The sequence below is a fragment of the Pipistrellus kuhlii genome, unplaced genomic scaffold (genome assembly GCF_014108245.1).
Source record: "Pipistrellus kuhlii isolate mPipKuh1 unplaced genomic scaffold, mPipKuh1.p scaffold_m20_p_6, whole genome shotgun sequence".
In the NCBI taxonomy this organism is placed as follows: domain Eukaryota; kingdom Metazoa; phylum Chordata; class Mammalia; order Chiroptera; family Vespertilionidae; genus Pipistrellus; species Pipistrellus kuhlii.
Window position 1 is genome coordinate 8,188,330 of NW_023425562.1, and position 12,832 is coordinate 8,201,161.

The following is a 12,832-nucleotide window of genomic DNA, read 5'->3' on the forward strand; positions in this document are numbered from 1 at the left end:
AAGGGCTGGTGAGAGTTGTCGCAGATGCCACCTTGAACTGCTCCTATCTGCTTTCTCAGTGAGGCGGGGCAGAGTGTGCGAGCAGTCAGTGCTGGATTATGCAGTCTGCTTGCTCCTCATCTGGGTTTTAGTTTCCACATTTAATTAAAAGAGTGAGAAGGTATTTGACAAGAGGTCCAGCAAATGAGTCTCTGCATCATTTGGGTGAGAGTAAGGATCTTCCAGGACAGGGTTGCTTTCACCCACGGAGGACACATGCTGCACTTAGAATTAATTAGATTCCACACCACATCTCGTAGTGAGTTCTGTCCTCTCCAGGTGCTTTCCAGCTCTTAGGGTTCTGACTCTAATCTGTAGGGCTCCCTAGAACCGCAAGTATTTGGAACTGCCACTGTAGCCCTAATGTAAATGCGAAATCTCTCTTCCTGTTATCAGCAGACACTGTTGAATCTATAAATCACCTTGTAAAAACAAAACCATGAGCGAACGCCAGCGCCAATTTCATGTTCTGCTGTTCCTGATTGCCACGCCCAGGCTGTGCCCCTCCCATCCCTCCATGCACTCTTTTCTTGTTTTAAGAAAATGGATGTTTTGTTGAGGATCTGAACTTTGAGAGGTCCCCACTGAATTCCACTTTATGGTGTTGCTTTGATAATTTTTCCAGAATTTTTTTTTCCATTTAAATTCTCCAATTGTCTCTGCCTTCCTTGACAAAAGACAGTTGAACTGAGCTTCACTTCATTCACACAGGGAACTGGGAGCAGAATGCTATTTGATCTTTGGATCTCTGAGGTTAGAAAGGAATTAGAACTATCTGATCTCTATTTTAGCCCCTAATCTTATTATTCCAAATGTGTGCTTAATCAGAAGCAGAATCAATACCCAGGTCAGATTAAGTTCAAAAGGTCTGGAATTTTTATCTCAAAATGAAGAAAAAGTAATTGACAGGAACTATTTAAAAACACTGTCCTTGGTTTGATACATAATCATCTTAAAACTTTCCCCAGAGAATGCCAGTTAGAGTGTTAAAGTTGAGATGATAAATGTGATTAACCAAATGCATCATTTCTCAGTTCTTCCAGTTAAACCGGACAGGGGACCCTTAGGAAACAACTTTCCAATGAGATTTTATAACAGAGCTTTTTCTAAACTCATATCAATTTTTACCTCAACACCCCCCCCCAAAAAAAAAAATATGATGTGTGGTTAGTAAATTCAGAGGCACAAAAAGTCAAAATACTATTAAATTGCCTTTATATATCTGAAAGTTTGTTATAAAATATGTCTGGCACAGAGACAAGAGTTTTCACTAAATCTGCCTTCTTTAGACACTGAGCTGGAGGAAATGGAGATGGGGCCGATTAAGGGTGGGTGCTCTCCTGTGAACAATCATGTCTCAGGCGCTCATTCCTCAGAACCAGCATGGCCAACCTGGCCTTGACTCGGCCAAGCTCACCTTGTTTGATGTGTGTGGTTGTCACAGGGGATCACTGATTTTGCAGGAGCCAGATTTTCTGAGAATGCGTGATACAAACCATGTGGTGTGACTACCTCTTTGTCTTTATATTACTTCTCCATTCTCATATCGGGACCAAGTTGTGAAATGTGACTGAGAATACCCAAGAGCCAGATCAGTTGCATCTTTGGGGACTTGAGACTTTGGGACTCTGTGGTTGACAAGTCAGAGAGACTGCTGGACTTGGTGGAGCTGGCTTACCTGGGCTTGGAAGTGGCTGATCCACCAGTTCTGTATGATGGAGGAACTTGTGGATATCCCAGGCCCCTTAATCTGAGGACATAGGTTGGGGGAGGATGGTCATATTTAGTGAGTACCAGCCACAGGGAACACCCTACTCTAGCAGCTTTACATAAATTACCCTTAGGTAAGTTATTCCTACTACAAACCTGCCAATGCAATACTATTTTCCTCATTTGGTGAGCTAGAGAGAGAGCAGGCCATTTACTACAGGTCACACCTGTTTGTTAATGGCAGAGCCATCTTGTGTGTACACAGAAGCCTAGTCAGTGACAGCTTGGGCCCTTCTGACTGTCCCCTTTTAGAGAATGTAGGCATAAACAATGAAAGAAACTGGAGATACAGATGGATCTCCAGGTGGCTCAGCTGGTTGGAGCAACATCCTGTATACCAAAAGGTTGCGGGTTCTGTTTCTGGTCAGGGCACATACTAGGTTACAGGTTCTATCCCCGGTGAGGCAAACTATCAATGTTTTCCTCTCTCATATTGATGTATGTCTCTCTCTCTCTCAACATGTCCTCAGGTGAGGTTTAAAAATGATCTGTGGGTGAGGTTATTCCCCTCACCTGGCCGCTGTGGCTCCCGCCTCTGCAGAATCCTTACTGTGCTCTTCTTAGCTCCCTCATTGGGAAAGCAAGCTCAGGAACCATTAGGAACCACTGGGCTTCAGAGGGGCCTCCACCTCCTGGGCCCGAGAAATGGCAAAGCTGGGCTCCAGGGTAAAGATGCCATCTGATTACAGAACATTTCTCAGATCTGCTCAGGACATTATTTGCCCTTTTCGTATCCATTTGGTTGGATAAATGCACTGTGGCAGGCGTCTCTCACTTTGCAGACTGGACTTTGGGTTGGTGTGGCTGTGGGACCCTTGCAAAGTGGAGCTGCAGATTGGGGAGAGACTGTTACCTTCTCATTGGGATGAGCCTGAGGTGCACAGCCCACTTACCAGGAGCTCTGAAAGGATGTCAGGTCTGACCTTCACTGGGCGTCCTCTGCTTTTGCAGGTGGCATTGCGGCAGGAGGATGGTGATGAGACTGCTGAGCCGCCCCCCAGTGGGCGTCGGGAACGGAGGAGGGCCAGTCTGTGTTCCGCGGGCAGCGTGGGCGAGCAGCGGGGCCTGGACCGCAGGCGCAGTCGCAGGCACTCAGTGCAGAGCGTCAGGGGTCCCCTCTCGGCCCCAACCAGTCCCTGCTCCCAGACAGCTCCAAGCTTCAAGCCCAGTCAAGTGTGGGATCTTCGTGAAAAGTAAGTATTCAGTTGGAGAAAGGCGCAAAGATACAAGGTAGGGAGGCCCCAACTCCCCACCCCCCCAAGTGCCTACCACCCTCACCCTCTTACTCCCCTGCTTCTTCTCCACCATTAAAATACCAGTTATTCCCCCTGGACTACCCAGGGCAAGGTGCCCCCTGGTGACAAGCACAGGATTGTTCTTATAACCCCATGAACTCTTCTTCACCCCCTTGTATTTTTATATCATTTAATATCAAAGTTAACATCTGCTTTTAAAAGCTGTGCTTTATCTAATGAAAAAGAATCCAAAACACGAAGCTTTGGCCTGGGAATAAATGGTAGGCCACCACATCAATGTGAGAGTCTTGAAATACTCATGACAGTACATAGTTGAGGCTAAGTTAAATAGCACAAATCTGTGTGAGTTTTAATTTATTCGTGCATAAGTATAAAATATATAATTGTGTATACACTTAAAGTTTCGGTAAATACAAATGCCATCACTTAGTCATATAGCAAGCATTTTTATTAAGTGTCTATTTTAGGCCAGGACTATTTGAAGCCAAGAAGAGATGTGATTGAAAAGAGGTGATCTCTGTCCATAGGAACTTCACATCTGGGCTGGGAGAAAGTAAGAATGAGGAAAGTCAATAGGAAGAGATGGATAGACTGACAATTTCATGAGGAATTGCACATATTAAAAATATAAAGTTTGACAAAAGCTAAGGGAATGCAGAAGTGGTTCCACAAAACACAGATGCAGCAAAAGGATGGCCATGCTGCCCTGGGGCCTGAGGCCAGTTCTGTCTTCCTGTTGCTGTCAGTTTACTAGGACGATGGGGCTCTATGGACCAGTCCATATCGGCCTGGTCCACTGGGCTGATACACCAATGCCAGTGCCCCTCTTCTTGCTGCCCAGGGTGGAAGCCCTGCTCATTTCATTGGATGGAGCTTTTCCCCCATCATGAGGATCCACCTGGAGCCAAAAATAGGTCAGGAGGCTGCATGGTGGACAAGAACAAAACTCAGAATAAGTTGGGTGACCCTAAGAGAGTGATCAAGATATATCTCTTCCTCTCCGTGCCCTTAGTGGCCTGATATTCACAGAATCACTAACAGATGAGCCAGCCCATGCCTTTGGTGCTTCCTATTGCAGGTGGAGGAGGGCATTGGTCTGGGAGTGGTGTGCAAGGCACTGTCCATGTTGACACCCTTCTCTACCACACAGGCCTCTAGCTCCAGGTTTTCCTGTTTCTGAGAGTCTGTGTACAGCAAGCTCTATTTTAGTGAAAAGAACACCAGAACTTCTAAACAGATTGATGAAAAACATCATCTACTGTGGACATTGCACTTTGTGATTAAGATCTTCAAGAAACTCAGGCAATGTTCAAAAGCCCTTGAAGCTCTCTCTAGCACTGCTTCTCGTTAACTCTTGAAAAATCAACATGGAGAGAATTGAGGAAAGTGTATACATGGGCTGAAATTAAATCCACCAAAGATGCTGAAGGTCAGAGGTAGGAGACTTTGTCAGCAGCACTTAGTGATCTTTTACTTGTGTAAACATGACTTGTGTCATGTTTGTTCCTGTTCTGTTTCTTGCTGTTAACACTTTTCAGAGGTCCCTATGTTGTTAGTTCAGGCAACAGTGCCCTGTGATAGGTAACAGCAGGGAGTGGACCATCCTGGGCAGCGATCCCAGTTTCGAGGCGCTGGGCTGGGTGGGATCTGGAACAGGGAGGCCACAGACGTTGCTCTGAGTGCTGCTGTTTCAGTCTTTTTGACAGGGATGCTCTTTCACGTTACAGAAATGATTACTTTTATGTACATTTTGTAGCATTTATTTGAGAAAATTACCTTTCTAGCTTGTAAAGGCAGATAAGGTTTTACATGTCGATGATTACCATGTGGCTTCATCCATAAGGCCTGTTGGAGGGATTTTGCTTCATGGCCCCAAAGCAACAGCACGATTTTGGCAGCTGGGTGTGGGATAGAGGGAAAGGGTGGCGAGAAGCAGAGTTGGAAAGGATCTCCGCATGCATAGCTTAGTCACCTGCTCGACATCTGTGCCTCTAAACATTACCTTGGTACTAAGTAATCCATTGTGTTAGGTTCCCTGTAGACCTTGGACAGCACAGAAGCATGCCTGACCTAGATTACTCTCCATCTACCTGAAGGTTCTGGCCCGGCGAACTGCTAACTTGTAGCAACATGCCCGCATACGCCACCCAGGAGGAATCTCAGGCAGGATTTTATATCTCTGTAACTCAGCCAGCGCTGACATTTTTGAAAAGAAGATAAAAATGTTAGAGTCTTAAAAAGAGATTCATGATGTCCTAAAATGTATATGGCCACCTGCCCTCAGATGGCTCTTCTGCATCATGTGACCGTTACATCATTTAACTCTCACAAGGATCCAGAAAGGACAGGTGTCATCCTCACTCTACAAGTGAAAAAGCAAATCGGGGTTGGTGCCTTGAGACGAATCACAGGACTAGGTGGCTGAGCCATGGATTACATTCACGCTGTGGGTCTTGGCCTTTCAGTGACTGACTTGGACAAAAACCACTTCCCAACCATTCCTAAACATAGTCATTGAGTGAGATGTACACTTCTGACTTTTTAGAGAGGGCATTTGATTTATATATCATACTGGTCTGTTCCTATTGAGGATAAACATAAAACTTCACAGAGAGTTTAAAAGGAGAAAATCTGCAAGTCTCCTTATAGACTTAGGCCTATGAGGCTATGTGTGCTTTAATCCAAAGGACTGACACGACTCAAAATTCATATCGCTTTGCTTTGGTTTCTGAAGTAATTAGAGACTCAACCTCACCAAACACTTCCCAAATAAGATATTAGTTTATTGGTCATCTGTCACCTAAAAGTGTCTTCGTGATTGTGTTTCATCTTTGTACTTAAATTTGGGGAGAAAAAAAATGTTGGTACTTTTCATTCCCCCCACCCCCAAGAAAATTTATTTGTAGCATCTAATTAGTAAAAGAACCAGAGTCTCTGGTTGGAACATAATAGTATGTAATCATAGGACTAACAGGTCTTCAAGGTTGTCTGCCCCTGAGCGGAGCCCTCTCTGTGCAGTACAGACTCAGGCTCTCTCCTTCCCGGGTCATCCTGTTCTATCTGCGATTTTTCTGCTTGGTAGGACAGTTATCTGACCTCAATTTGCTCCATGATGTTATAGCTCTATTACTGCTTAGCCTTCCATTATATATGGATACAATTTCCCCGTAACATTTTCCTATTCATCCTGGTTCTCCCCTCTGTCAGCAAACACCAGGTCTTGGTCCTACTCTATATGTCAGTCTTTCTGATCACGAGCATTGCCTGGGACTTAGTAGATGCACTTTCCATTTCATCCTGTTGATTTCCACAGAACATTCCAACCCCTAGAGGTAATGTCGAACTTCGTTCAGTCACTGATGTTAGTAGTTGTGCCATCCAGCTGTCAGTCTTGTGTGTATGTTAATACACATGGCACAGAAACCTGGCAGGTTATAGATGATGGCAGCTGGATTGGGAGGGGATGGTACAGACTACTGCCACATGCCTCAACGGCAAGGGTCGCATACTCCCTCTGTCAAGGGGCAGACGGTAAATATGTTAGACTTTGCAGGCCAAGCGCTATGGGTTGCGACTACTCAACTGAATCCTGCCTTTGTAAAAGCAGCTGCCGTCAACCAGTAAGCAAGTGAGCATGACTGCATTCTAGTGAAACTTTATTTATGGGCACTGAGATTGGAACGTTGCATGTCATGAAATATTCTTTTAAATCCCCCCCCCCCCCAACCATTTCAAAATGTGAAAAGCATTCTTAGCTGTTAGACTGTATAAAAGCAGGTGGTAGGCCAGATTGAGCCTACAGTGTAGCTTGCCATCCCCTGTCCTGAGGGGCTGGGTTGTTGAGGGAAATGGCCTGGAATTGGCAAAGAGGAGTAAGTGGGCTCTGAGAGAAGAACCCACCGTGCTATGGAGAGGTCTGTAGAGAACAGCATATCCTTAAGTTCAGGGTTAGAACAAGGAGTGAATAGATCCTGGCTGTAGGGGATTTGGCTGGTGGTTGCTCATGAGATCCCACAGCACAGTGGAATATTGAGGTAGTTACTATTATCTCCATGTCACTGGAGGAGAAACTGAGGCACGGGGAGTTGAAGTGTCTTGTCCAGAGTCCCACAGCTAATATAGGGTGCAGCTGGCTTTAGAGTTCAGGAGGTCTGTCTTCATAGTTCCCATCCGTCACAATTTTATTAAACAATCCCTCTTTCCCCCTGTGAATCTGTAGGTATAAAACAAATATACTGTGTACTTGGCATTAGTAATTCATAAATGTATGTCGCCATCTTTTTATATTATTAAGTTTAGATTTTTCATGTCAGTACATTAAAAAAAAAAGCATTGCTTCGTGTTCCAATGTATGGGAATACCTTCATTCATTTTGCTATGGCTTGATTCCTGTTTTTCTGTAGTACCAAACTTGTGACACACACACACACACACACGTTTGTGAACATGTTAGCATTCTTTCAGAAGAGATTTTTACAAGAGGAATTCTAGATGAAGGATACAGACATTTTAAATATTGAAATCACCATATTGCTCTCTGTAATGGTCAATCCAGTTTGCTGTCCCACCATCCACATGTGGCCATTCCCCACTCCATCACCAGCACTGGGTGGCACAAGTTTTCAGAAGTTTTGTGATTCTGAAAAGTACAATGTGCCTCAGCATTGCCATTTGCATTTTTGATTGCTGCTGAGGTTGTTCATCTTCAATTAGTTCATCAGCTATTGGCCTTTTCTGAGTAGTGCCTGCTTGTTTCTCTGGTCCTCTGTCTTCTGCATGGTGTGTCCTTTTAAATTAATGAATAGCTACTCTTTGTTTTTAATTCAGAAACTTTCAGATATAAAAACAGAAAGGACATAAGTATTCTGTTGTATATTATAGGTAGTAACTGTTTGACAGCTGTTTTCTCCCTGTCTTTCAAATATCTTTTAATTTAACTTATGACGCCTCTTGATGTATGCACACAATATATTGTTAGCATGTCCAATCTGTGAGGCTTTTCCTGTGTGGCTTTTAGATGTCATGCTCTCTTAGGACAGTGTGTCCTCTTTTTAACTGCAGCCTCCTTGTGTTGTCCTGGGAGAAGGCTTTGCAGTTCTTCACCCTCTGAGATAAGTAGGAGGAGCGGTAGTGACAGCAGGAGCCAGCATTGTGGAGCATCTTGCTTTGTGCTGGCTCTTGTGCCAGCGACTTTACATGTGTTGTAAATCCCATGAAGAAGGTGGTAGTGCCTTCCCCAGTTTCCAGGTGAGGAAACTGAGGCACAGAGAGGATAAAGGGCTTGCCTCAGATCTCATGGGTGGGAAGTGGCATAGCTGGGTTTGACACCAGATGGCCCTTGACCAGAGCCTGCACACACTCAGAATCACACTCTCCTGGGGCCAGTATCTGAGCCTATAGCATGTTCTCAGTAGTAACGTGTTTTTTTCTCTTTGAGGATGAATTAGATTTGTTGAGAAAGCAAAACATCACACAGAGCAAATGTTTACTGGAACTTGGAAATCCTAATGAGCCGTATTGTGTATAGTCACTGCTTGACTTTGATCCTGAGAGAACCATCCTGATTTGCTTGTTTTTCTCATAAACTGGCACTGCAGACGGTTCCTAAAGAGGAGCTCCAAAAGTGTCAGAGCAATCATTGCAGCACTGGGACAAGCCTTCAGCTACACGCAACAAACCAGCCACAATCTTGGTGATGGGGGAGGAAGGGAGGTGTATAGAGAACAGAAACTCATGGTTGGGAGGAAGCCACAGTTCCTGTCAGTTATTGGAGGCCGAGCTGTCCTCACCTTTTGAGGATCATGCTTGATGCACACCAATTAGTGGCCCTGTGGGTGGTGGAAAGAGGGGAGCTAAGCCTCAAGGGTGGGAGCTGGAAGGAGGCCATTGGAGAGAGCAGTGTTTTCTGCAGGAGTAAGAAAGGGGGTTGGCACCTTGCCACCACCACAGGAACGAGTGGACAAATGGGGCAGCCTAATTATGGAACCGCGTAGTGTGGGTGAGCTCATCTTCCTGAGTATTTTGACAGGAAGGAGATAAGCGTGGATGCTGAGTTGTAAGCAGTGCAGTGCTTTCTGGTCTGTCTGAGGCCTTGTCTACAGGGCTTCATTGCCAGGGGTCACAGAATTCATTCCCCTGTTAGCTGCAGGGTCTATAGCAGAAATACAGACCTCCTCTCTCTCCTTTCCCTCCTCCCCCCAGCTCTGTCTTAGAAACAGTTGGCAAGGAGCAATGGATTTGCAAGCAAAAGACATTATGAGAGTAGTAGGTATTAGTAATTGGTGTTAACCTACGAAACCTATGACTTGGGTGACGGGCTTAGTCCTGGCCCCTGGAGGTTTGGCCCAGTGCAGTACAGCAGCTGAGGTGGTTGAGAGCACAGGTATGGTCTTTGCAGACAAAGCTTGGCCTTGGGCTCCTCCACTGCAAACTCAGGATGACAGTGCCTCTTTTAACAGGGCTGGGGAGGGAGTGAAGAGAAGCAGCCCAACTGTGTGCTCAGTTCCTCGGTGTTGTTATTATTGCAGTCACTCCATTCCTTGGAGCCTTCCCAGATATTGTTCTATTAAAGAAGGTAATTGCCAAATAAACATGGACATGACCTGGAGACAAGTGTGTGCACTGGCATAAACACACGAGGGGATTTCACAACCACCACGTTAACAACCACTGGTACTATGAGTGGCAAGTAGCTACTTGGGAAGACTTATCTGATGGTAAATGACTCATTATAAATGGGATTCACCCACAAGGGCTGTGACCTCCTGAGGTAGGTGTGATTGGAGTACAGCCCGTGATTCTGATTTATCCTTTCGTGTCCAAGAGGCTCTGGTTTCCTGAATATTGAACAAGGAAGGGACAGAGGGGAGAGGGCTGGGGACAAAGGGCGGTCAGCTTACAACTGGGAAAATCTCCACCAAGAAAAGGCTGTGTCATTGAGGCATGAGGGAGGTCAGTTTACACAGCCCCTCTGACTTCCGGGCAGGATTTTCAGTTTCTCAAAGATTCACTGGGACCAAATGGCAGGTTTCTTGGGAGATTTGGATTTTCCTGAATTGAATTTGGAGAACTTTCTAGATTGGGAAGAAAATGGCAAATTTGATTCTTAAAACTTAACAGGGATACTGATGAATTCTAAGTGAGGAAGTAAGGTAGGTTTGTGTTTCAAGGAAGGCCACTCGGGAGGAGCAAGGAGAGTGCCCTGGAGGAGGGCTCACTGGAAACAGGGTGGGGGTGGGGGTTTTGGGGTGGGGAGAATCTTGCAGCAGGCAGGGACAATGGCAAGTAGAGGGAGGTGATGAAATTCAGGACATCATTTGTGGGACAGTGACTGGATCTTATGGTTAAGCAGAGGAAGGATCTTAGGTGATTCCCACCCTGCCACTAACATAGGGTCAGGGGATGGTTGTAAGGCCACATGGTGAGCTTTGGGCATTTTTAGTTGAAGTGTCCCTGGCCAGTGGAATAAGCTCTTCTGGACTCAGGTACATGGAGGTAAGGGTTGACACCTAGGCATAAATGCTGTAACCCAGTGGAAACCAAGGGAGTGAGCCAAGAAGTGAACAGATAAAGCCCTAGGAAATGCTAAAACCGAGAATTCACTGTCTTTCCCCATCAGTGAACCTTGAAACCGGTTGTCTTCAAGTGTTAAGTGTTTCTAAAGCTAGACTGGCCTTTCCTGGTATGTTTCAGGGAGAAAGAAGCGATTTACTGTGGGTGTTCTGGCGGGCACACTGCTCAGAGAGGAGAGGTTCTTGTTTATGGCTACATCTTTGATTTGCTTTGGGAATTTTCGTTTTGAGGGTCAAGCCCATTCCCTATAACACACCCCTTCCACCCAGTGTTCTGAATGCTCACAGTCCTTCTTGGGAGAGCTTAATTTTCCTGGGCGCCTTGTGGAGGGAGGGACAGGTGTGGGTGTGGGTGGTCCTGCAAACCAGGCTCTCTTTATACCCCATGGAATTCCCAGGTCCCTTTGGAAGTGAGCAGAGGCTTCCCAAGCATTGCTAAGCTGAGCCAATTGAATCCCATCAAGGAAGAAGGAATGAGATTATCTTTGCTCAACAAGAGTCTGCGTGTGAGGGAGCCTGCTGGTAATTCTTCACTGAGGAAGGCTGAATGAACAGAGAAACAGAGCCCTGAAAATATGGGTGGAAGAGGCCAAATCCACCACAATGAAAAGGAGGCCTGGGCAGAGGGATGCTGGGGAAGCACTTGGCAAGGGAGCCCTTTGGCCAGGCCCCGAGAAAGAGGGCCCAATGGCAGTCTGGTCTCACACCACGTGCTCAGCATGCTGGTAGTGATCACAGAAGCATCATATCCATGTTAAAAAGTATCATTCCTAAGTGAGGTAATGTTTATGGTTCAGAACCTGATCAGAATTAACATGGGCTGTTGTCATGGTTCAAGTACGTCTTGTGGTGCCACATACCAAGCTGTCATCAGCTCTCCTTCTGGTGGGATGGGGACTTGGTGGGATGGGCAGGGGGTGAGAGTTGCTAGGCTCCCCATGCACATGCGTGCAGTGAGAAGAGGCATCAATGTTCAGGGGAGACTCTGAAAGAAGGGAGAATTCTTGGCTTCTTTTCAGTCCTTAAATGGAAGAGACATTTTCTTTTTCGAGCCACAAAGAAATGATGGTAGCAGAGCACGGTGGTCGGATCTTGGATGCTAGAGTTGAATTGCCTGGGTTCAAATCCTGGCTTACTATCTGTGTGACTCTGGGAGAATTCCTTAACCTCTCTGTGCCTCAGATCCTCTTCTGTGAATGGAGTAATAATAGTATCTATCTTGGCAGTTCCCATAGGATGAAATGAGTGAACTCTGTGAAGTGCTCAGCATGAGAGTACCCGGCACAGATGTTGTTAAGCAAATAGAATTAGTGGGTGACTGCAGGCCTCTGAGTAGAGCCTGCTTTTCTTGGAGAGATCCAAGGGAGGCAGAACCACGCAAAAAAGGAACCTGCCCCTTGTCCTCAGAGAGTGCCCTGCAGTGGGCAAGGAAACCTGGGCACATTCAGGGCAGGCATCTGCAGCCTCAATGCCTTTTGATCATTCTGATGTAGCATGCTTTTCGGAGACACAGAGGTCAGGAAGGAATTTGGAGGCAATTATATCACACCTCCGGAATACTCAATTACAGTGTTCACACTGCCCTGGAGAAATCATTTCATTCCTGAGGTTTATTTTTCCAGCGTGTGGTTCTGGTTTTATAAACATGAGATTAAAAGTTGACTAGAGATGAGCCCCCACAAGGCTTTGGCCAGTCAGGACCTGCTGTTGCAGGCATTTCTTTTCTAGAGGTCTCAGGCGAGCAGGCTGAGTCGGGTGGAGGTAGAATGGCTGCATGCTTTTCTGGACTTGAGAAGATATTTTTCTTTGTTTATATATATGCTTTTACCTATAGAAAGTTTTGTGAAATTGCCTTTGAATGATAAGGGTAAATGATTTTTATCAGGAAATGGGGGGGGGAATATGAGGCAAAGATGAAGTACCTTATGCTTGTTAAAACATGGCTGGGACTTGAGTCCACATCTATAGTAGTACATGTCTATAGGCATGTGAGCAAGCCAGCAGCTAGGAGACAAACCCCAATCCTGCACATGTTATTTCACAGAAAGCTTACGTTGATGGACTTCTGTGTCAGTATTGACATGCTATGAACTTAGACTAGCTCATGAGCTAAAGGAGAGCAGAATCATATTCATTCATTCTTCGCTCAACTCATATTTTCTTGTGCCATCCACATTCTTGGTCCTGAGGGTACAG

At 45.7% G+C, this 12,832-nt stretch overlaps 1 protein-coding gene across 23 annotated transcripts in view; it reads left to right on the plus strand.

Moving 5' to 3' along the window:
* The window catches only part of FHOD3 (formin homology 2 domain containing 3), a 335,026-nt gene that overhangs the window by 226,108 nt on the left and 96,086 nt on the right, over positions 1–12,832 (plus strand). For all 23 annotated transcript variants that reach the window (XM_045574974.1, XM_036419534.2, XM_036419535.2 and 20 more), the window contains exon 10: positions 2,761–3,002. In XM_045574974.1, the coding sequence (XP_045430930.1) occupies positions 2,761–3,002 (242 nt within the window). The remainder of the gene's footprint in view (positions 1–2,760; positions 3,003–12,832) is intronic.